Raw genomic sequence first — 22,659 nt, 5'->3', positions numbered from 1 at the left:
AATTCGTCAACTGCTTTCAGAACAACTTGAAAGTTAAAAAATGAACAAGTTGTGTTCGTATTATTTGGGTTTTTCAATCTACTGTTTTCGTCTTGTGTTATTTTCATAATGTTTAAATCGATGTTACCATCAATCTCCTTAAGGTGTATCTTGTCCAACTCGGGAATCTTCACAGAATTTTAAATGAAACTCTTTTATTTAATCCACAGCCATGATTAGGTATAAGTCCTAAGGAATTCACGATTATATTTTGAGTGTCACTCACACTGAGGATTAAACCGTTAACTTCCAGAAGAGTAACTTATAACTTAATTTTACTGAGTATTTATCTACTACACCATGGATCTGCCTTTGAAACCAGTTGGGACTAGTGGCCTAATGACACTGGGTTTTGAAAGAAATCACAACTGAAACATGTTTGCATATATGTACAGCTAATAATTTTTGTATAAATAAAGAACAATTTAAAATTCTTTAGGAAAAGACTTTTGATCAAAGCTTAATATTTTTTGTCCCCCATCAGAGGAGGTCCTGGATGTGACCTTAAACTATATCTAATGGTGAGGCTCCAGCTTGTGGGCTTTGAGGAGTGTGGAGCCACCCTTTAGTTGTCATTGCCCCCAGGTCCACTCTGACCCAGAGTGGTAGTACTTGTTTGGGTCCCAACTATGGGTTAAATAGAAACCGACTTGAAAAAAAATTATATATATTCTATTAAAAATTTTTTTCTTCAAAATCACTGGATTAAATAACCTGAAAAGGGTTGATATGCCATAAAACAAAAACAATCAATCAACCCATCAGAGGAAGAGGAAGTTTTCTCTGAGACAATTTTTATTTTTTGTCCAACATTTAGTGTACCACTTTTAAAGAGTTTTTTTCATATTAAAACCTGACCAAATGTCTATGCTCTCACAAAGAAGTAAATAAATATGGACTCTATTTTATTTATTTTATTTTTGTTTGTTTTCCAATTCATAAAACATTTGTATCAGTCTTTTTCTAAATATCATTTTGTTTTATTACAGGAAATTTTCACAGCAGTGCAGAAATATAGAAGAGCTAAATTTGAACAATTGTAAAAAGATAACAGATTTGTAAGTAAATTGAAAGAAGTCTCTTTTCCTTATTCAAGGGACGTAACTCTTATTTTTTTTTTCGGTTTATATTTTAAATCTTTATTCACATTGATTCCAATCATTAAAACTAATCAATCTCTCTGCTATATCACCTACAAAACAATCACAATCATGATAATAAAATCGATATTTAAAAACGTCAATTTATATTCTATTTGAAATGCAATGCTCTTAAATTGGAATTAAATCTGAGAATGGATTTTGTTTTCTATTTAATTTAGTTGACTTTAAGGTTTATTTCAGCTAAACTTCTGATCATTTTAATCAAATTTGGTTAACTTTAATTTCTCTGTGTGTCTGCACTGCCTTGCAGCTCAACATTTTACTTAAAAAAATTTTTTTTAGTGTTTCTGCAAAATAGTAGGATTTAAAACAAATGCATTTCAGGTAAAAACGCTATTACATACTGTTATACCAGCCTTCCTTGAACAGAGGAATTTACACCGATTAGCACTATAAATAGCCCTAGTAATTCCGGTGAGAGAGATACGACTGCACTTCAACTGCTAGCCGAGTGCCCAGCAGATATACACGCTTTCCTATTTTTGTACATTATTGTTAATACACTTGTTCCTTAACTGAACCTCGACTTGATTGTTCTTATTTTCACTGTTGTTCCACAACACAACACATACTTAAGTGTGATGTTGAAATTATAAATTCCAAAAATTACAACGACCTAGTAGATGTGTTAGACTAGGTTTACAAAAATCATACAAACTACTGGTCGGACATGTATTTTGAAATGGTGGATTTTAATTTAAGGAAAGCAAGTTTATCATACAGAATTGGTTGCAAAGCACTGTTCACATTAAAACATACACTAAAACTAGAATTCAATAAATTTTGATTTTACTTGTAATTTTCTACTGTATCACTTTTATAAATTTTTAGTATTTATTTTAATTTCAGCACAACATGTAAGTATGTAATATGAAATGTAACTATGAAGTTTGTAATATGAAATGTAACTATGAAGTTTGTAATATGAAATGTAACTATGAAGTTTGTAACTGAAATGCATTTATTTACAAATCCCACTATTCTGCAGTAGTACCATTTTTTTTTTCCTACAATATTTTTACAAAAAATTAAATAGTAAATTAAAATTCTTTTAACCTATCACTGTCTCTAAGTCCAGATGGTAGCACATTAAAAAAAAAGGCTGTCTGCGTTGTGAATTTTTAAAATTTATTTTAGACTAGCCTGGGTGCCCGGTATTGGCTGGGTATTTGGAGGTGTGTGTTGAGCAAAAAAGAAAAAAAAAAGGTGGTAATAGGCAGGCAGGTAGGCTCGAACCTGTACCACGGAGGAAAAGAACATGAAAAAAAAAACGTAATGCCGTTGTATCCATTGCCAAACTGGAAGTGACGAAGGTTTAAATTAATGTTTGTCCATCGAAAAGAGAGGATGACTTTTGAAAATATCAGCGAAATAAAGCGACCCCCTCCTTGTAGAAAAGTGCTCAGTTGAAGGTGAAGAAATTAATGTTTTCAGCCAATTTTTCGATATTTGTCGTCCGAAGGGTTGAGCTTCAAAGATACTGATCTTGTGAAAATCCGTCGCCTCTGTCAAAAGTTTTAGGCAGACATACAAATATACATACATACATACATACATACATTTAAACAGACAGGTGGGATTTATATAATAGATGTGCGATTAATTTCATGAAAAAGTTTTTTTTTATTTATTTATTTTTTTTTTGTGAAGCAGTAAAAATAATGACATGACCTAGTATTGGAGAGGTTTAGTTCTCAACAATTATTTTCTGATTGTAATTAATACAAAATATTCTTTTTGGGAGTATTTTTAAAAATATTCATAAAATGGCAAAACAAAACTATTCATTACTACTTCTTCCCTCATTAAAACGACATTAGTGTTTCAGATGTGATTACAATGTCATCTATTTATGCATAAAATTGCATGATTGTGTTCCGTTATCCTCTAGCCATATTGGATTTCAAACTTTTAAAACCAGCTTGATTGTTGCCATGATAATGAGTTTGCATACAGAGAATGTTTTGGCCACACCAAATTTTTTGCATTGTCAACTTATGTTTACATTTGTTTTACTCACACATTGTGCATTACTTCACATTAATTGAGAAATTATACGGCATAATCACGTTGGCATATCGGTTCCTGTTAGATCACTGAAATTAAACATCATTAAGCCTTGTCAGTACTAAAATGGGTGACTATTTGGGAATATCAGGTGCTCTCTGCTTATCTCTGCATTGTTTTTAGTCATCTTGGACTTCTCTTTGCCACTGAAATCAAGCAGTATGAATTCAGTGGTTAGAGATTGTGAAACCCTTGCTTCACAATTCAGCGTTTATCCATTTTCCCTCCAGGATCGTCAGATACCACTTATCGTTCAAACAGTCAATTGAAAAATGGCATTGATGAAGATGTGATAAAGTTTAATTGCCAGTTATACAAACAAGCCTATAATGCAGCAGAAACGACCAAAATCATTTGTTTTGTGGAAATTTTAAGATACAGTAAATTACGATAACAAGGAAGTTAAGATTAAAAAAAAAAAAAAAAAAAAAACTTAGGTTGCTAGAACGTCGGGGATCAGGTAAGCTAGGTATAATCAAAACCATTGTTAGGTATGTCAGACATTGACATAGTTCCTGAAGACTATACATTAGGATTGTTTGATCTGCATAAAGTCCTTGTTGGTTGCAGCTCTTTAAACCTGCAGGATTGTAGACACCAAAAACAGCAATGATAAGTGGTTGCATATTGTAATCCTAAAAGGAACACTTCTTCACTAATGCTGAAATTCACACTAATAACAAATATCAGCCTAGATGTTTTTTTTTTTTTTTTTTTTTTTTTTTCCTCTGTTATCTGTTTGCCCTAATTATTCCTTAAAGCACCTATTCCCTGTGTATGCAAATTAATGTCACGTATAAAAAGAATCCAACTATATCCAAAAGTTTTACTTTTTTTTGGTCCCCGGACAAAGAAGGGATTGGACCTAGTAATTCACTCCTGTTCATTTGTTTGCACACTTCTTAATAACCACGTCTTGGATTTTTTAAAAATGTTGCACTAACATTAGTCAAGGTGAAAGTAAATTTTTGCCAGAACAGATTTTCCCGGATAATTCTGGTTGCCCTCCTAAAACGCATTATGGGGTTAAAATTGCCCAAAAACCGTTGGTTTGTTCGCACTTTTCTCAATGTATTGTTTTTTTTTTTTTTTGTTTTTTTTGCATAAACATTAATCATGGTGAAAGTAATTTTTTCACTCGTGGACAGGGGACCCCACATGCTCGGCTTCTTCTTTTCCCAAATTCCTGTACCTGACAGGTTAAACAGGTTTGCTGCCACTTGTGTGTATACTATCTTCTACACATACAAAGTCAGGGAAGGTTTGATTCTCTACACATATCGGTACTGGGTATGACCTTAAAAAACATCCAGTTGTAAGGCACCATTTTGGTGCTGCAGGGAATGTGGAGATTTCCCTTGGTTACCATTCTTTCCAGGTTCACTTTGGCCCAGAGTGTTAATACCTGTTAGGGCATCTGGTGCTACCAGATCAGGCTGTGATAATTCTGACTTTGTGACTCAAAATGCAGCAAATATTGTTTTTTTTTGTCTTTACCTTTACAAAACTCAATCATGTTTTGCAAAATCAAAACCCTTTATATTTCTACAAAATAATCAAACCAAACACCATGAATAAAATTTGAATATATAAACAACTTGAAATTGTTTATAAAGTTACTGGATTCGGCATTAAATAATCCAAAAATGGTTGATATGCTGTTAAACAAGACAACCAGCCAACCAATCTGTACACACAAAGGAATGGTGCAGAAGCAGCATGGCTACTCTCACCATGTTGATTTGTTGTTTCATGCCTGACACGTCTTTGTTGGACAAGCACAGAGGTATGCGCAACCAGAGGACAACAGATCCTGATTCCACAAACTTCTGGATTTTTACCTATTAGCTGAGTAGCTCTAACACTACCTCATTGCTACCGCTCCTACCACAGTAAGGAAAGGTTAAACTTACTTGAGATGGGGGGGGGGGGCTGATGCTGTTTTCAGTGTGTGATGAGTTGCTTACTTGGCATCTTGCTCCAGTATGGTTTCTTACCTGCATGCCCTCTGCAGAAACTTCCGAGGCTTCCATATTTTTCTGGAATATTCCAAATCTTTTGATTCGTCTTGCTTGTCATTGTGACCAGATAATCACCTAGGTTGCACTATGATAAAACGACACAAGAAGAGTTCTTGATATGATGCAGTTGAACTATTGCTATATGTGGGTGTGCGATACCGTCAGGAAGCATAAAAAAAAGGAACCCCAAACATTGTCGATCGCTGTCGGGTCGCATCGATCTTCAGTAATTTTCTTCAGTCCAATCAATTCCTGCCCGGCTTTGACTCCAATCTCTTATCTTTTTTGAGGAACCTCTGAGCTGCCAACTGTCGTCCATTATCGCTAACTGTAAACTGTTATCCTCTGTCTTTCATTGCCCCAATTATCTGTAAATTAACTTTAAATATATTGACCTTTATGTACGGTCCATTGTTATAATCATTTCCACACCTTGATTAACAATCCTGTTTCAGCTGCCTTTTGTGTGCCTTGGTGAACAACTTCCTCCATCGTCCTGGATATGACCTTAAACTATATCCAGTGGTGAGGCCCCAGTTTGCGGGCTTTGGGGAGTGTGGAGCCACCCTTTAATTCCCATTGCTCCCAGGTCCACTCTGATCCGAAGTGGTAGTACCTGTTAGGGTCCCAACTATGGGTTAAATAGAAACCGACTTGAAAACAACCAAATATATTTTATTAAAAAATTTTTTTTCCGAATCTTTGGATTCGGCATTAAATAACCTGAGAGGGGTTGATATGCCGTAAAACAAAAGCAAGCAAGCAACCAACTTCCTCCACATTGTTTTTTGATAAACCTCGTTTCCTATAGCATTGTTCTGCTGATAAAGTATCCCCCACCCTCTTTTTTTTAATAGGTTTTCTTTATTTCCTAACACTTTTATTAGGAGTGGGGGAGGATCCATAGTATCATGTATAGTCTGTTATTTTATTTGAATGTTTTATTTGGATTTATTTTCTTTCTTCCAGAACCTGTCAAAGTTTAGGAAGATACTGTGTCAAATTATCTCGCTTAAATTTGTCATCATGTACAGAGATTTCAAACAATTCCTTAAAATCTTTGAGGTAAGAATTTTTTCCCATCTACGGATGGAAATTTTAAATTGCAAAAAATACTGAAAACTCTCCTTAAATTAAAAAGGTATTTTTTTTTTTTTTGTAAAACTTGCAAAATACCCACCGTTTCCTTTGTTACATTAGCAGCATGGTTGATATAGACTACAAAAGTATTAAAACAAATGAAAACTTCTCAATTTAAAAATACCAAATATTAAAATTGGATTGAAACTTTAAAAAATTAAACAAGTTCACACCCGTTCCTTGAGTGATATTTGTACATTACATGTGTATATCAGTTTTCATCTTTTCCTAGCTTCTACCTCTTATTAGCAAGTCTGAAAAAGTCTAAAAAAAAAAGTCTGAAAAAAAAAAAAAAATTCAAATTGTGGAAAATGTTAAATACTATTTACATGTATTCATTTTTATTGGCAAATTATTTTTATTGACAAATTATGTTAAGTAAAAATAATTCTCTAATGCACAATACTTGTTTTATCGATTATCAAAATATGTCACTTAAGAATATATATTAATGTAATGCTAATTTCTTTCAATTTATAAAACACTAACGGGGGGGCGCCCAGCTTTGCCCAGTGGTAAAATACGCTTAAGTATGATATTTTAATTTGTCCAGATGTCATAATATATTATTACAGTCGTGATTTCAAAAGTAAAAAAAAAAAAAAAAAAAAAAGTATTTAGGTGCCACCAGCTAGAATCGAAACTGAAAGCAAAACTGTAGCATTCCAAGCTGGTAACGTTACCACTGTACCGATGAGACACACATATGAACTGATTAAAATTAAACTAAGATGAATGTACAAAATGTATAACGATTTTTTTAATTTTGACCTCTTTTTGATCCCTTTTATATATTAGATGCATTCCATTTAAAAAAAATCCTTTAGATATATGTGAGATTTAAACTTGAGTATTGACATTGTAAAAACTACTTCCTTAGTCATGTGTCTATTCTTTTTTGTCAACCAATCACGTTTCTATTTGTTTAAGAACAAACTCGAAAACACCATAACTTTTTAATAGTATACAGATTTTTTTTTTCTAATGTTCTCATTTCTAGACTCAGTAGGTGAGATGTATCTTGTCTATTGAAACAATGAAAAATTCTCATATCGAAACCAACATAATTTGACTATTTTTGTAATTTTTTGGGTTTCGTCTGGGGTAGGTGGCGGCTCATTGCTCAAGAAATTTATATAAATGAGTTGTTTGTGTCTGTGTGTGCATGTCCAGCTTAAGAGGAATAGACTAGGCAGAAGAGAATGAAGGGTTTGAAAAGAGGGAGGAGAAAAAGGGAGAGGGGTAAAAGCGAGAAAGGTAGGGAGAGGTAGACAGATGGTTTAATAGAAATGTTACACTTTTGCTTCTGGGCAACACCCGGGAGCCCTGCTAGTTATATATATATATATATATATATATATATATATAAGAACAATATATTAGAAGAATTCTTGTCCTAGGATGGGTAAAATGAATTCGATTAACAGAACAGTTTTGCAACAATTTTATTGTCTCCGTACAAAGATCAAGCTATAATGATATTAAACCTTATACCTATAATTCTCACTCTAATTTTGATCAAAATCATTGCATAATTTTGATTCTAGAAAATGTTTAAAATTCAAGGCTTAAACTTAATGAGGCTTATGAAGAAATCAAAATTGAAGGTATCTTGCTTATAATAAGCATGGATCAAATCCCATGCAAATCTAAAATATTTGAATTTTCAAATGAGTGTTTGTTCCTATTTTCTTTTTGTATTTCCAAATTTTTCAAAGCATTTTGATTTCAATTTAAAATTTTGAGTACAATTTTGTTACATTCAGAATGGCTGACTCCAGTTTTTAGAAACAACCAAAGGTTGATGACTTTTTTATTATTTCCTTTTCTGAATAAGGTTGAAAATGTAAATTTTATTGTTTGGAACAGTTAATTGCTATATATATATATTTATTATTTATTTTTTGCACCTTTTAACATTATTTTGTCTGGGTCATTTTGACATTTGCTTTTCTATTTTATATTTAATTCTATCACCATTTAATTTTTTTCTCTTCTCTTTGATCTTTTTTATTTACATTATGTCTCGGCAGCCGTGTGAAAAGCATATCTTATTTTTCTTTTATTAATATTATTGGAATTTTTCCCCTTTTCCTTGTACATATTTGTGAATTATTCCATGGATTTCGGCCTTTTGGATTATTTTGGACCATCTTCCAATTACATGATTTCCTTGGATTTTACTTGTGCAAATGGAAATTCAATTAACTTTCTTGGAGTTATATTTTTGGATTTTACCATCATTGGATTATTTACCTTTCACCAGACTATCCACTCATGTGTAATCACCTTTTTCTTCACCAAATTCCCTCTGCTTCACTTTTTGTTATCAAGTAAGATCTTTGACTTAATTGCAGTTTCATCAAATACTTTCGTATGCAAAATCCAATCCCACATTTTGCTAATTCCTACTTTCTGAGAATGAAAGTATTTTTTTCGAAACTCCACGGATTAAGGACTATCCACTTATCAAATGTTTCCTTTTCAGATTAAATATGTTTTTAACTCTTTTTCAAAGTGTTTTTTAACATGTTTTACTGTTTGCTCTTATATATATATATATATATATATATATATATATATATGTGTGTGTGTTTTATTTTTTTATTACTGTTTTATCTGTTTGGTTACATATGTTTCGGATGTTGGACCATGTTTACGATCCAACAGCCTCGTTAGACCTTACAGAAAATTTTCTGTAAGGTCTGATGATGTCGTAAACATGTCCAACATCAGAAACATATGTAACCAAACAGATAAAACGGTAATAAAAAAATAAAACACATATTTGCTCTGCAATAGTATTGAGCACTCTCTTCAGGTTTTTACTAATTACCAGTTTTCCCATATATATATATATATATATATATATTTTCACCTTCCAAAGATGAAAAATTCATCAAACTTCGATAATGTCCATCATATGCTAGTATTATGATTAAAATATGACTAACATTATCATATTTAAATGAAATTTTGAATTTAAATAAACACTTTCAAAGAATTCAAAACAAACAAAAAATTATCCAGGTGAGTCGAAAGGTAATTTTTTATTGCCTTTGGTAATGGTTATTTGTTGAATTTTTTTTTCCCCATCTTATTTAGGTCATATGTATGATCGTAACCCCCCCCCCCAAAAAAAAAACCCAACCTTTGATAAGGCCCTACTTTAGGGGCTGTGGGAAATGTGGAGTCACCTCTTACAGTTGCTCCCAGGTCCATTTTAACCCAGAGTGGTAATAACCATTTTGGAATCTGGTGCTAGTAGATCAGGCTGACTGAAGATCTTGGCTTTTTGACTACAAATACACCAAGCATTGATATTTTTCTCTTTGCAAAATTCAATCATGTTCTGTAAAGTCAAAAACAAAAATTTTCTTTCTATAAAACAACTAAGCCAAAGGCCATGAATTAATATTTGAAGATATAAAGAAAAGCATAAAAGCTTTTTCCAGAATTACTGAATCCAACATGGTTGCTATGTCGTTAACCAAAAACTAATCAAATAAAAGATGAAAACCTTATAAAATTTTGGTGATGTCCTCTGTATGCTGGTGTTGCCATGATGAAAATATAATTAACAATATCGTAGTTAAACGAAAGAAAAATGCTTTCAAGGAATTCAAAACGAAAGTCATGCAGGTAGGTGAAAGGTAATGTTTACTGCCTTTGGTAATGGTTATGTGTTGAATTTTCTTTTTCTTAACAATAATGCCTCATTGCCAAGAAAACTTGAACATCAATATCGATCTTCAATAACTTTGTGTTTTCTATTGCTTCTAGCGAGGGCTGTCCAAATCTAGAGTATCTGAACATATCGTGGTCTAGTCAGGTGACAAATGATGGAGTGGACGCTCTGGCCAAGGGGTGCCCAAAAATAAAATCTTTCCATTCCAACGGGTGTCATCAGGTAAGTGGAAGAAGTTTTGAAAAATAATTTAGTTCTTGTCCAGAATTTCCTCTATATTAAAAAAACAAACAAAAAGAAAGTATGAACCCATGATGAAAAGATGCAGATTTTTCTTCAGTTTTTATTTTTCGACATGGAGGAATTTTGGATGAGAACCAAAGTATTTGTCATTGATTTCAGCATTCAAAAACTGCACCATTGACCACTTATTGATCCGACAAATGATCCAATTCATGAGTATTCTTTTATAGACCGTTAAGCTATGTTTGAGGAGATTAGTCTCCAAACACTATTTTTAGTATTGAAGCTATTAATGAGAATTGGAAAAATCAGAATTTTCCAAGATATTGCTATCGGAATTGGAAAAATTTATCTTTTCTGATACCAAAGACGATTATTTTAATTGGTACATTTTTAAAATTTTTTATTTTAACTAAATTTTTCATTGTTGGGACTAAAAATAAATATTATTTTAAATTACAAGTGAAACTAAAATCTATAGATCATCCTCCACAAGTGATTTTTTTTTTTTTTTTAACATATGCTTATATTACATGGGTTATACAGTAAAGTAAAAATAAAAAATAATTCTATCACTAAGTATTTAAAAGTTTTTAAAGAATAAAAATTGGCATCAGTAATTGTATCAGAATCAAAAAATTTAGACCAGAACTGTTAAGTGTATCAGAATTGGGTGGGGAAAAAATTGGAATTTTCCTATCACTAATTTTTTCTTATTGATTTTATGTTTTTCTTTTCCTTTTTTTTTTTTTTTTTTTTTTTTTTTAAATTTTTTTTTTAGATCACCAATGAAGGTATTGGTCCATTGGCAGTGAACTGCAGCAATCTGTTAACTTTGAATCTTAACAGCTGCTCAGTAAGTTTGTTTTGTTTTCTTACACCTATTAAGAATGTTAAAAACAAATGAAAAAAAATCTATAGGTCTCCTTCAACAATAGTCTTTGTCATCACAGTTATGTGTTGGTCTATGTTTGTATCTGTTTGGGATGAACCTTTATTGATTATGTATTATTTTTCCTTATCCCATAGGAACCCTGAGAATGTTTGCAACCAGAATGTTGGAGTTTGAATATAATTTTCATCACATCGAGTTATTGAACTTTTTTGTATTTGTATCTTATATCTTTTCTCTAATTCAATTTAGAATATGAAAATATTTGCATTTTATGATTGAATGAGTTAAAAATTAGATTACATTTTTTTTTCATTACCCTATAATTTTTCTTTGATCTACAGAAAAATAAGAAAAATGTCTTCTAAATTGAGTGCATTTATATCTATTTTTGGAAACGATTAAAACCAGCTAAGGGTCAATCGTTACAAATGGAGTGTTATGCAGGTTTGTGGATTTTATCCAATCGCTGATGAGTTGGAAGAGCCAACAACAGAACGTTTAGCTAGTACAACCTCAAAACTCCAACTAAAGTAGGAAAAACATCTTGTGTGGGCACTGTAGGAAATAGAGCAACAGATTGCTGTGTTATACTAAGATATCTGATTAATCAAGTGGTTAATCTATTTACATCATGTGACCATTGCAAGCCTTTTTGCTGGTTCCATGGAATTCTCCTAGAATGTTTGCCATGTTTATCTATGGATTGCCGTAATATAAGTGGTATCTTTCCTGTTTAATGAACATTTCCTCCTGTAGAGTTCAGATAGTTTGCAGATGGACTCTCTTGATTTCAATATGCCAACAATATTCTTGATTATCTTTGCTGTACACAAAACCATTATCTATGTCATCTTTCAGAATTGTATTCCTCTGGCATGTTTTTCTTTTTGAATCTATTTTTTTTTACCATGGAGTTTGAATTTTTTTCCCCTAAATATGGACGTCCAATCATTCCAGTATATAGTCTACAGGAATCTTATTGTTGAATGGTACTCTCTGCAGCATAGCCAACTGTTGTAAGTTATGATCTATCTTAAGTGTGAGTTGGCATTTGAACCATTTTCAATACATTTATTGCGGATTTAAAACGGTGATTTATTTGAAATTAAGTCACCATCTTTATGCATTTTTTTTTCTTTTTTGTAAAGGATATTGTTAGATGGAAAATTTCCAAAATATTTTGAGGTTTCTTTAGTTACACTCTCCCCCTCACCTTACACAACAACAAAAAACCTATGTAGTGGTAAACGTTAATGCAGATCCCACGAAAATATATACCAGAGCTGGATAAAATTTCTAGTAAAGAGAAATTGGGAGCAACATGCAGATATAAAAAGAAATAGGAAAGTTGGAGCAGCATATAGGTGTAAATGGAAGTGATTATCAGACAGGAACCATCCCACAGTGCTCAATAAAAAGGTTCAGCTCCTCCAATCTTAGACACAAAAGTGTCACTTTGTAGCATATAACTTAGTTGTATAGCATGTTATGATCAAATCAAGAATGGGTCAAAGGTTGAATTGGTATATTGAACAACTTGAACCAGCTCAGCTTTAAGGACTTGCTTTCAAAAATGTATTTTCTGATCTTAAATTGTTTGATGTTTCTATATTGGGGAAAAGTGACTTAATGGATGCTGTCACAGACATATTGTGACTGTTTATAAACTAATACAATTATGAAAGACATGAGGTATGAGTAAAAAACAACTTTTGTTCGACTGTAGCCAACGTAAGTTTATTTCCAAAAGTTATAAATAAAAAAAATTATTTGCAAGCATATTTTGTTCTATGCACACATTTTAACGTTTTGTATGGTAAATTCTGCAGATTTACAGAAGAAAACTAAGTTTCTATTTACAAAACTTTAAGCAAAAATACGAGCAAAACAAGAAGTATAAACTTTGAATTAAAAAAAATATTGCGCAGATGTTTTATAAAGTTTTTGAAAATATTGAATTGCATTAAATTTTGTTTTTAAATATTTAATTTTTCGCTATAAAAATTGGTAATTTATAAATTATGAAATTACGATTAAGAATTAAAAAAAAAATATTGGTGTTAAGACTTTTTGATTGTTGCTAATTTTGAAGTGCCTTATGATTAATATAAAATGGAAAATCTGGAGAAATAGGGGGGGGGGCTTGTTTTTCTATTTATTTTTAAGGTGTCTGTAAAAAAAAAAATAAAATAAAAACTGTCTCTTCGGTTTTCAGCACATCACAGATGAAGGCATTCAGCAAATTAGTCGTAACTGTCATCAGCTACAGGTTCTCTGCGTGTCCAATTGTTGTCTCCTCACAGATGCAGCGTTATTTTCACTTGCTAAGGGATGCCTTGATATGCGGTGAGCTTTTGACTTGTCTCCCCTTCCACTTATTTTATTTCAAATCTTAAATGATATGATGAATGTAAGACGAGTCATAAAAACATATGGGTTTAGAAAAGGATAAAATTTGGACAATATAATTGGATGTGTGCAAAACAGATTTTATTAGTTTATTTACATTTAGGTTAGTAGATTTAGAACAGTTGAAGTAGCAGGGTCAATTAGTAGGGGACACCCAAGTAAAACATGGGAGGAAGTGATGAGAATAGACTTGAGATTCTTAATGAAATAAAATTGTGACCAGGGCGTAAATTAGTTTGGAAATCAATTCCTATGAGTATTTAGCAGAGAAGCCAACAAATGACTACAACGAAGGGAAAATATATATATATATATATATATATATATATATACTAGCTGTACCCGCCCACGCGTTGCTGTGGCTCAGTTTGTTAAAATGGAACACATGTGAAAGTAGAGAAAAGTTTGATTCTTTTTTTCAAGAGAATGTACAAATTATTTAGTTTTTTTTTAACAGATGTTAAGAAAATAAACAGAAAAATACTTCCATCATTAATTATGCAAAAAAATAAATAAAATTTTTATTTAGTGTTTCAATATGCTTATAAATTATGATAAAACTTGCTGAGTATGCACTGTTTTACGGTTGTTGTAAAAATGGAACGGAAACTTAAATTTCGCTTCATTTTAATCTTTCTTAATTTTTTAATTGTGCCCCCCCCCAAACGAATATAATCAAAACAGTAACATTCAACAATTGTACTTTATGTATATGAAACACAAAATATTTATTAAAAAAAAAAAAAAAAAGGGAATAAATAATTCCATTTTTAAACGAAAAAGTCAGTTTACCTAACTTACTGTATTAATGCTATTTTTTTAAGCAAGAAAAAAAAAAGGTAAATATCCAGATATGCTACTACAGAACACCGACCACTCTAATTTGTTTTTTTTATAGGTAATTGAGGTCGCTGACAACGAATCTGATAGTCAAACTTGGGGCAAATTTACCGTTTGCATAGTATTTACCCCTGAACCCACAAACTTCTTTCCACCATTTTGCAGCTTCCGTTTAAGCTATGCGTATGCACGCTGTAGCATAAACGACGGCTTCACCAAGCAAACTACGTTGGGGGGAGGGGATTTTTTTTTTCCAGGACATAGAATTTTCTAATTTTCAAAAATACATTATAGCGCTTTTTGGTCGGAAAATTTAAAATTATCTGAAAAAGAAATGAAATAAGAAAAGGAAAGCACACCAAGTTGGAGTAGGGGGGGTAATTTATCTGTTTTTTTTTTTTTTTTTTTACCTGGAACATCGAATTTTCAAATTTTCCGTAAGTAACACACCGACATTTACCAATTAGAACACCATTTAACATTTTCCGAAGATTTTACTTTGTACATTGGGGGCGCGAGCGGGGGGGGGGGGATGTGATGTTGGGGCGCGCAAACAAATTAGAGTGGTCAGTGTTCTGTAGTAGCGTATCTGGATATTTACCAAAAACAAATATTTAGGTTTGGCTATAAATTCCTAAACTCATTTCACCCTAAATAATTTAGGTGACTGAAATAGGAATCTAATTGAATCTTTAATTTCCTGAATATTATGCTAGAATTCATTTTTATTCGAGTTATATCGAATACATTAATACGGATTTTAGGGGCTTTTTTCGTAATGTTACTGTAAAAATTATTTTTTATTGTTACAAATTACGATGCTTTAAAAAAAGCAAAAATAAATTCTTGCGTTTTTTATTTACTACTGAAAACCATAACTTTAGTAAAGGTATTTTTTGTTTGACCTTGTTAATCAGATTGATTTTCTTTCAAGATTTTCTTTTCTGCCATTTTGTTGTATAAATCTTTGAATGTTTTTTTTTTTTTTTTTTTTTTTGCTGCAGGACTTTAGAAGTAGCAAGTTGTTCTCAGTTTACTGACAATGGATTCCAAGCGTTGGCACGGGTAAATCCACTTGTCTCTTTTCATCTTTGAAATTTTGCAATCATAGGAGAATCACAAGTTAATTGTTAAATATACAAACTCTGGCAGCCGTATACTTCTCTGCTTTTAAAATAATCATTATTGATGTTTTTGTTGGCTTTGTAATACTATCTATTATTTTCAGACTCTAAAAAATATTTTCTATTTTTTTAGCAAGGGATTCAGTTTGCATAATATCAATGTAAAATGGTTATCCTGGAGTTTATACTTCCCTGGATTTATTTATGAACCTCTAAAAATAATTTAATTTGAATTTTTTTTTTTTTTTTTAAGATTAAATCTTTCAATCATGTAAAGGTTGCCAGAAAAATGATTGAATCATTCTATCACTCCTGAAAGTATCTCTCTTCTGCTGCAATTCTCTACCTGCATAAGAGCTAAATATGTCAGAGCACTGTTGCCACATTTGGAAAGAGGCTGCTCAGTCCCCTATCCTGCCTTGACAATGTCCTTTTCTGCTCCTCACAACTTTTTTCTTACAAGAGATGTTGCCAGTCTCTGCTCTATTGTTATTTTCATAGCACTGAGCTTCGACGGAGGCTACCTTTCTAGGGCAATTGCTCTTGACATATCAAAGGCTTTTGATAGGGTATGGCATAAAGGTTTACTTCACAAGATCTCCAGCTACAGTATAGCTGGAAATATCTTAATTATTAAATCATTTCTCTCTGATAGGTCCATAAGAGTAGTGGTTGATGGGCAGAAATCAGAAGCTCACAGTATTAATGCTGAAGTCCCTCAGGGGTCTATCCTGGGCCCAACTCTATCCCTGATCTACATTAATGATCTTCCAAATCACATCCTTACATAATTCGTAGACATTTATGCTAATGACACTACCATCTATGGTAGCACATCTAAGACTGTAAACGACCAAGTTCTTTCCGATTCTCTCTCCTCTGATCTTGAGCAAGTGGTACAATGGGAAGACAGGTGGCTTTTTACTTTTAATGCATCTAAAACCAAGCTTCTATCTTTACATCATCAACGTTCTGATCTCCATCTGGCATCAACTGAAATTAATGGCTCTTGTCTTTGGGAAGCCTCATGTTTTGACAAGCTTCTGGGCTTGACCTTTACTCCTGATCTGAAATGGAATACATACATCAAATCTGTTGCCAAGGCCACTGGAAAAATGGTGGGATCCTTCTATTGATCCAGTAGATATCTCACTGCTGATGCAATTCTCTATCTATATAAGAGCCAAGTTCGTCCAAGGATGGAGTACTGTTGCCACATCTGGGCAGAAGGTGCTAGAAAGGCTTGATAGAGTTCAAAATAGACTTCGTAGCCTCATAGGGGATGTCCTTTTCTCTTCCCTTCAACCTCCATCTCACAGAAGAGATGTTGCAAGTTTGTCTTTGCTTTATCATTATTTTCAAGCAAGTGCTCGACTGAGCTCCAATCTATGGTCTCCTGCCTCTCCAAACTTTCACGAGAAACACTTGTCTAGCTGAAAACACTATCAATAATTCCCCCCACTCTTTAGCTGTGCCTAAACCTAAATGTAGATTCTATGATCAAAGCTTCTTTCTTAGAACTGCACACCAGTGGAACTGTCTTCCGTTTTCCTGTTTTCCAGCTGACTACAATATGATTGTCTTCAAGTCCAAGATAAACAAGTTCTTGAGCCGTTCCACTTAAGTTAACAAATTTACCGAATTTCCATTACTAACGATTACTATATTGTTCAATTTTACTACTGTACACTCTTTAACCCTTATCCTCGAGTGGCCTCTGAGCCTTTATAAGTGGTGATGCCTATGTAAAAAAAAAAAAATCTATGCTTTCCCTCCACAAAATATTCACAACAAGCACTTGCCTAGCTACAACCACCTACTCTGTGTCTAAAACTAAATGTAAATTCTATAGACAGTTTCTTTCCAAGGACTGCATGCCCGTGGAACTCTATGCCACAGGGCTGCTACCCAGCTGTCAACAACAGTTTTTCAAGTCCAATGTAAACAAGTTCTTGAGCCATTCTCTTAAATTGGGGTATTTTCACCACTGCCTATTATCATGGTGTTATTACATTTATTCTTAGTACATCAGGCCTTAATAAGCAGTGGCTTCCTTGTAAAAAAAAAAAAAAAAATTGTAAATATATTGAATAACTATTTGATCCTATGTTTATTAAAAAAATGGATCAGCTAAGTTTCAAGGACCCCGGAAAATAAATAAATAATGAAAGTGACAACTTCAGGTTTACACTAGTTTCTTTAAGTTGACCTGTGCACACTAAACAAATGGCACGAGGTCGATTTTTAGTATATTTTAAGAAAATAAAATGGGGAATACTAAATATGTTTATTTTTTTCACAAAACATTTTGATAAGCAAATGAATAGTTGTTCTAATTGCAGTTTTCCTTTTATATTAAACATCGACGAAATGTAACAAAAAAACGGAACAATTGAGGTTTATCATATTTGCTACAGTGTAGGCAGATCCGACAAGAGAAACCAGTTTACATCTGAAGTTGTCTTTTCTGTTTTGCTTATTTTCTAGGATCTTTGGAACCTAATTAATCCTGAAAAATTTTGTTAAAAGATTAGAAATTTTGATAGGACATCAATGAAGATTTTTCTTCTTACAGTTAAAATAAAATATGGCAAATATTTTTTTGTTAAATTTGCATAAAAAACTGAACTCCTTCATAAAAATTGAAGTAACCTTTTTATATTAAAAAAACAAAAAAAAAAAAACGAACATTTTATGTTTAATCAGTTGTATAGTGAGAAAGAAATAGTGAAAGGAAGCATTACATACATCTACTTGCAAATAGGCAGAAATTTAACTTTAAATTAGTTGATGTATCGATATAGATTTTCATTAAAAAATTTCTCTTGGAATTATTTTTAAAAAAATTGTAATAATGTTGGAAACATTAATGAATCAAACTCTCAAGATATTATTCAAGGGAATACAAAATTGAAATTAAAATCATTAGCAGTTTCTTTTGAAATTTTTCTTTTGTGACTTGAAATCTTTTTTTTTATCAATTAAAGTTTATTTTAATGATACATAATCTAATTAAAAAAATATTTCTTAAAATTTTTCTTTTGTGATTTCTAAATATTTTTTACTAATTAAACTTTATTTTAATATCACAAATCTTTTTTATCAACTAAACTTTATTTTAATGGCATAAAGTTTAACAAATCCTTTTACTTTTTACAATTTATTACAGAGTTGTCATATGTTGGAACGAATGGATTTGGAAGAATGTGTTTTGGTAAGATGTTTCTTCAAAATAACTTGTATTTTCTTTCTAAATGCACCAATCTTTGCAAATCCTATTCAGTTTCAAAGAAACAATCTTTTTTCATTCAGTGCGAACCTATTGACCTCTGTTTTGCATGTCCTAGATTGTTTTTTTTTAATGAAAAAGCAATTTCATTGTATAAAATAGAAATTGTGAAATTAAAACTTTTTTTTCTCTTTTTCATTGACCTGATTTTTTAATGTATTTAATCTCGCATTAATTCAGGATAAAATGCTTAATTTTAAGCTTGGAGGATTTATTACTCTTCCCATTTTGTTTGGTTTGATTGTATTAAAAATTCAACATGGCGCAATGACGAAATGGATTCTTTTATTCGACAAATAGTCAAAATTGTTTTTGAACTTTTGAGATGAGAATTATTTGGATTATTTTGATCACTGTTTCCATTTTGAGTGTTATTCACAATGTTTTCGCAGTTCGACAAGATACACTTGAAGGTCAAAGGTTACACTGGCCAAACGTTGTACAAATCATGCTAAAGATGACAATAGTCTGAAGAATCCAAAGAATACAAAGAAAAGAGAAAAAAATTTGTAATACAGTTTAGTTTATGCATGTCGACCATGTGTTTGAAGCTGTGGAAGTGACTCGATATGCTTGATATCATAATTTGACAAAAATCAAGAGAGGAAGAGATTTTTCACCTCTTCTTTCTGATGCCACTTCCTACTACTGTCAACAAAGGCACGAGAAATGCTGGATAACTTACTTTCTCTTAATTGCAGTACTTAGCCACTGAGATGACCAGAATATTCGGTTGTTGGTGGGGGCTCCTATCATACAATACTGGACAATAATGTTAGAGAAACCATCAAAGCCATTTGTTTAATATAAGGTGAAGTTGATCATAGCACGGTAATCAGATGGTTCAGAAATTTTTCTTTGGTTGCAAGAACTTTGATGAGGCAGACCTATAACTGGATTCCAAGGACATGCCCCACTCTAAGCTGGAGAAGTAAATTTAGGGTATTGTTATGAATGGGGATATTAGCATATCCACTATTAATGCCTTTAAAAAGATTGAAGATGAATGTGTTTGTAGCACATGAATTATTGGAAGAAATGAAGATACTCAGTTCACTTGATGTAGATATTTTATTTACAAGGAGGTAATACATAGAATAATGACGAGTTTTACTTCGGTATCACCTTGTGTATTACTGTCAGCGACAGAAGTAATATATCTCCAGCATTTACTAGATTAAAAAATCGTTCTTCTCTCGCTGCCTTTCAATGTTTGACTTCTGTTCTTGCATCTCCACACAAGAACTCTCATAACAAAAGTAAAAGGAAGGCATAACTATGCCTGAAACAGAAAAGGAGTTAGCTTCTTTTGATTTTAATTTTGTCATCCCAACGGATATAATAGGCATAGTGTATCTAGCAATCTTGGCATCTCATTGTTTAGTGGTCTCATCTGCATAACATTGACAAAAGAAAATGTACCAGAATACTGTAGACCTTTTTTCTCCTGTTAATAAAAACAAATTTTGGTGCTTCTACATTATTGGAACAAGATTTTGTAGTCGATAAATGGAGTTTTCAGATAAAAAACGATGGTTTCAACTGATTTTTTTTGTCAATTCTAATAAGTTACAATGGTAGCTTCCAAATTATGCAGTCGAAATTACCTGAATATTACTGAATTATTAAAAAAAAAAAACTTTGTGTTATTAGGTGAAAAATTGCTGCCATCTTTGTTTAATGCGAATGAAAATTACCTCCCTGTTGAACTCTTTTGTGTCTTATGGTCATTTTCATCAAATTCTATTTTTTATTTTCTTTAATAAAAAATTTTCTACCTTATCGAATGTTGTAATTTTTGGATATAATCATCTTAAAAATACGAAGATTACGTAGATACCATTGTTTTCATGTGAAATTCAGTTTTACGATTTCCGAACAATCCTGTCCTAATTCTGTAGAAGCGCCTAATTTTTAAAAACCGGTTTAGTTCAAAACCCGTAACAGTAAATTTTGAGCTATACCACACGTGTAGATTAAATTTGATTTACGAGCAGTGATTTTATTTTTCTGCAGAATCTTAACCTTTTTTTTTTTTAATTTTAGTTGGTCTGAAATTTGCCAGTTTTATCAACCATGTCATTCTTTTTCTCTCTGTTCTTTTTCCAGATAACAGATGCTACATTAGCAAGTTTAGCTATGAATTGCCCCCATCTTCAGGCATTGGTGAGTTTCTCTACCCACTTTGATACAAGAGTTCATTGTTGATTTTGAAAAACATTTTGAGAAAATGATTGAATATTTGGTGCTTGTCCAGAATTCCTCCTCATGAAAACAACAAAAAAACAAACAAACAAAAATGAATAAAAATCTATATAATGTATGCACAATAGAAATAATAGAAAGAAAATGCTGTGCACCACAAATCATGTAAATCCAATTTTATAGTTAAAGGAACAGTGATCTTGCAATGCTATCTTGAAAACAATTTGAACATACAAGAGAGATAACTCTAAATGATTCAAACTGGCAAGGTTTTAGAAAGCCATTCTTAACATAGGGATGAAGAAATGTTGGAAAAACTCAAATTCACTTTAAGATTATATTCTTTATAAAAATAAAACTACTTGATCAATTTTTTTTTTTTCTTTTGTGCATAATCGTTCTATCATGAGTACATGCGTCATACCGATTTTTTTTCATGGGGGGGGGTGAATAAGTGCCAAATATTTTTGAGGTGGATCTAATTTTTTTTTTTTTTTTTTTTTTTTTAAATCAAATTTTCATTTTTGTTTTCAGAGTTTGTCTCACTGTGAGTTAATCACTGATGAAGGAATCCGTCATTTGGGAACAAGCAATTGTGCCCTGGAACACTTGTCTGTCCTCGAATTGGACAACTGCCCCCTCATCACCGATGCTTCATTAGAACATTTAACCGGCTGCCAGTGTTTAGAGCGAATAGAACTCTATGATTGCCAACTGATCACCAGGGCTGGCATTCGCAGATTGAAGGTATATTTGCAACTGTTTGCTTACTCTTTGTTCATCAGACGTTATATTCACTTATTAGTTTAAAAGAAAAAAAAACCTAACCTTAAGTTACCAACTATTTTGTGATTCGTATTATTTGGATTCATCAGACTACTGTTCTCATCTTTAGTGTGATTTTTCACAACGTTTCAGTCAATGTAACCTCTGACGTTCTTTTCACCATTTCCACCATTTATCAAGGCGCAGAAGCCACTCAGGGATAAGGGTTATTGTGTGTATAGTAATCAATGGGATAGTATTGCAGTAATCGTTAGTATTAGAGATTTGTTAAAGTGTCTTACTTAAGGGGGCGGTTCATCAGGAATTTGTTTATGTTGGACTTGAAGACATCCAAGTTGTAGTCAGGTGGGAAACAGGCAAATGGGAGAGTTCCACAGGTGTGCACTTCTAAGAAAGAAGCTTTGTTCATGGAATCTACGTTTTGGTTTTAGCACAGATAAAGAGTGGGGAAATTTTTGACAGTGGTTTCAGCTAAACGGGTGTTTATTGTGAAAGATTGGCGAGAGGAACTAGAGATTAGAGCTTAGACGAGAACTTGCCATGGAAGTAACGATAAAACAGACAGGCTCGCAACGTCTCTTCTGTGAGAGAGAGGTTGCAGGGAAGAGAAAAGGGCATCTCCCACTAAGCCATGAAGTCTATTTCTTCAGGTGTATCTTGTCGAAATCGGGAATGTTTCTGTCGAACTTGGGAATTTTGAGCGGAACCCTTTATTTACATCACATGGGTAGTGTACTCTTGTTCCGTCAG

The 22,659-nt window shown here is 32.3% G+C and overlaps 1 protein-coding gene across 7 annotated transcripts in view; it reads left to right on the top strand.

Moving 5' to 3' along the window:
* The window catches only part of LOC145246744 (F-box/LRR-repeat protein 2-like), a 423,804-nt gene that overhangs the window by 396,455 nt on the left and 4,690 nt on the right, over nt 1-22,659 (top strand). For all 7 annotated transcript variants that reach the window (XM_080108504.1, XM_080108506.1, XM_080108508.1 and 4 more), the window contains 9 exons: nt 1,029-1,097; nt 6,260-6,355; nt 10,214-10,340; nt 11,143-11,217; nt 13,472-13,602; nt 15,510-15,570; nt 18,799-18,843; nt 21,028-21,084; nt 21,658-21,870. In XM_080108504.1, the coding sequence (XP_079964630.1) occupies nt 1,029-1,097; nt 6,260-6,355; nt 10,214-10,340; nt 11,143-11,217; nt 13,472-13,602; nt 15,510-15,570; nt 18,799-18,843; nt 21,028-21,084; nt 21,658-21,870 (874 nt within the window). The remainder of the gene's footprint in view (nt 1-1,028; nt 1,098-6,259; nt 6,356-10,213; nt 10,341-11,142; nt 11,218-13,471; nt 13,603-15,509; nt 15,571-18,798; nt 18,844-21,027; nt 21,085-21,657; nt 21,871-22,659) is intronic.

Source organism: Euprymna scolopes, chromosome 24 (genome assembly GCF_053919585.1).
Source record: "Euprymna scolopes isolate OS-2025 chromosome 24, ASM5391958v1, whole genome shotgun sequence".
Taxonomy (NCBI): Eukaryota; Metazoa; Mollusca; class Cephalopoda; order Sepiida; family Sepiolidae; genus Euprymna; species Euprymna scolopes.
The sequence above is the reverse complement of the archived record's forward strand: the minus strand, read 5'-3'. Positions and strand labels throughout refer to the sequence as shown.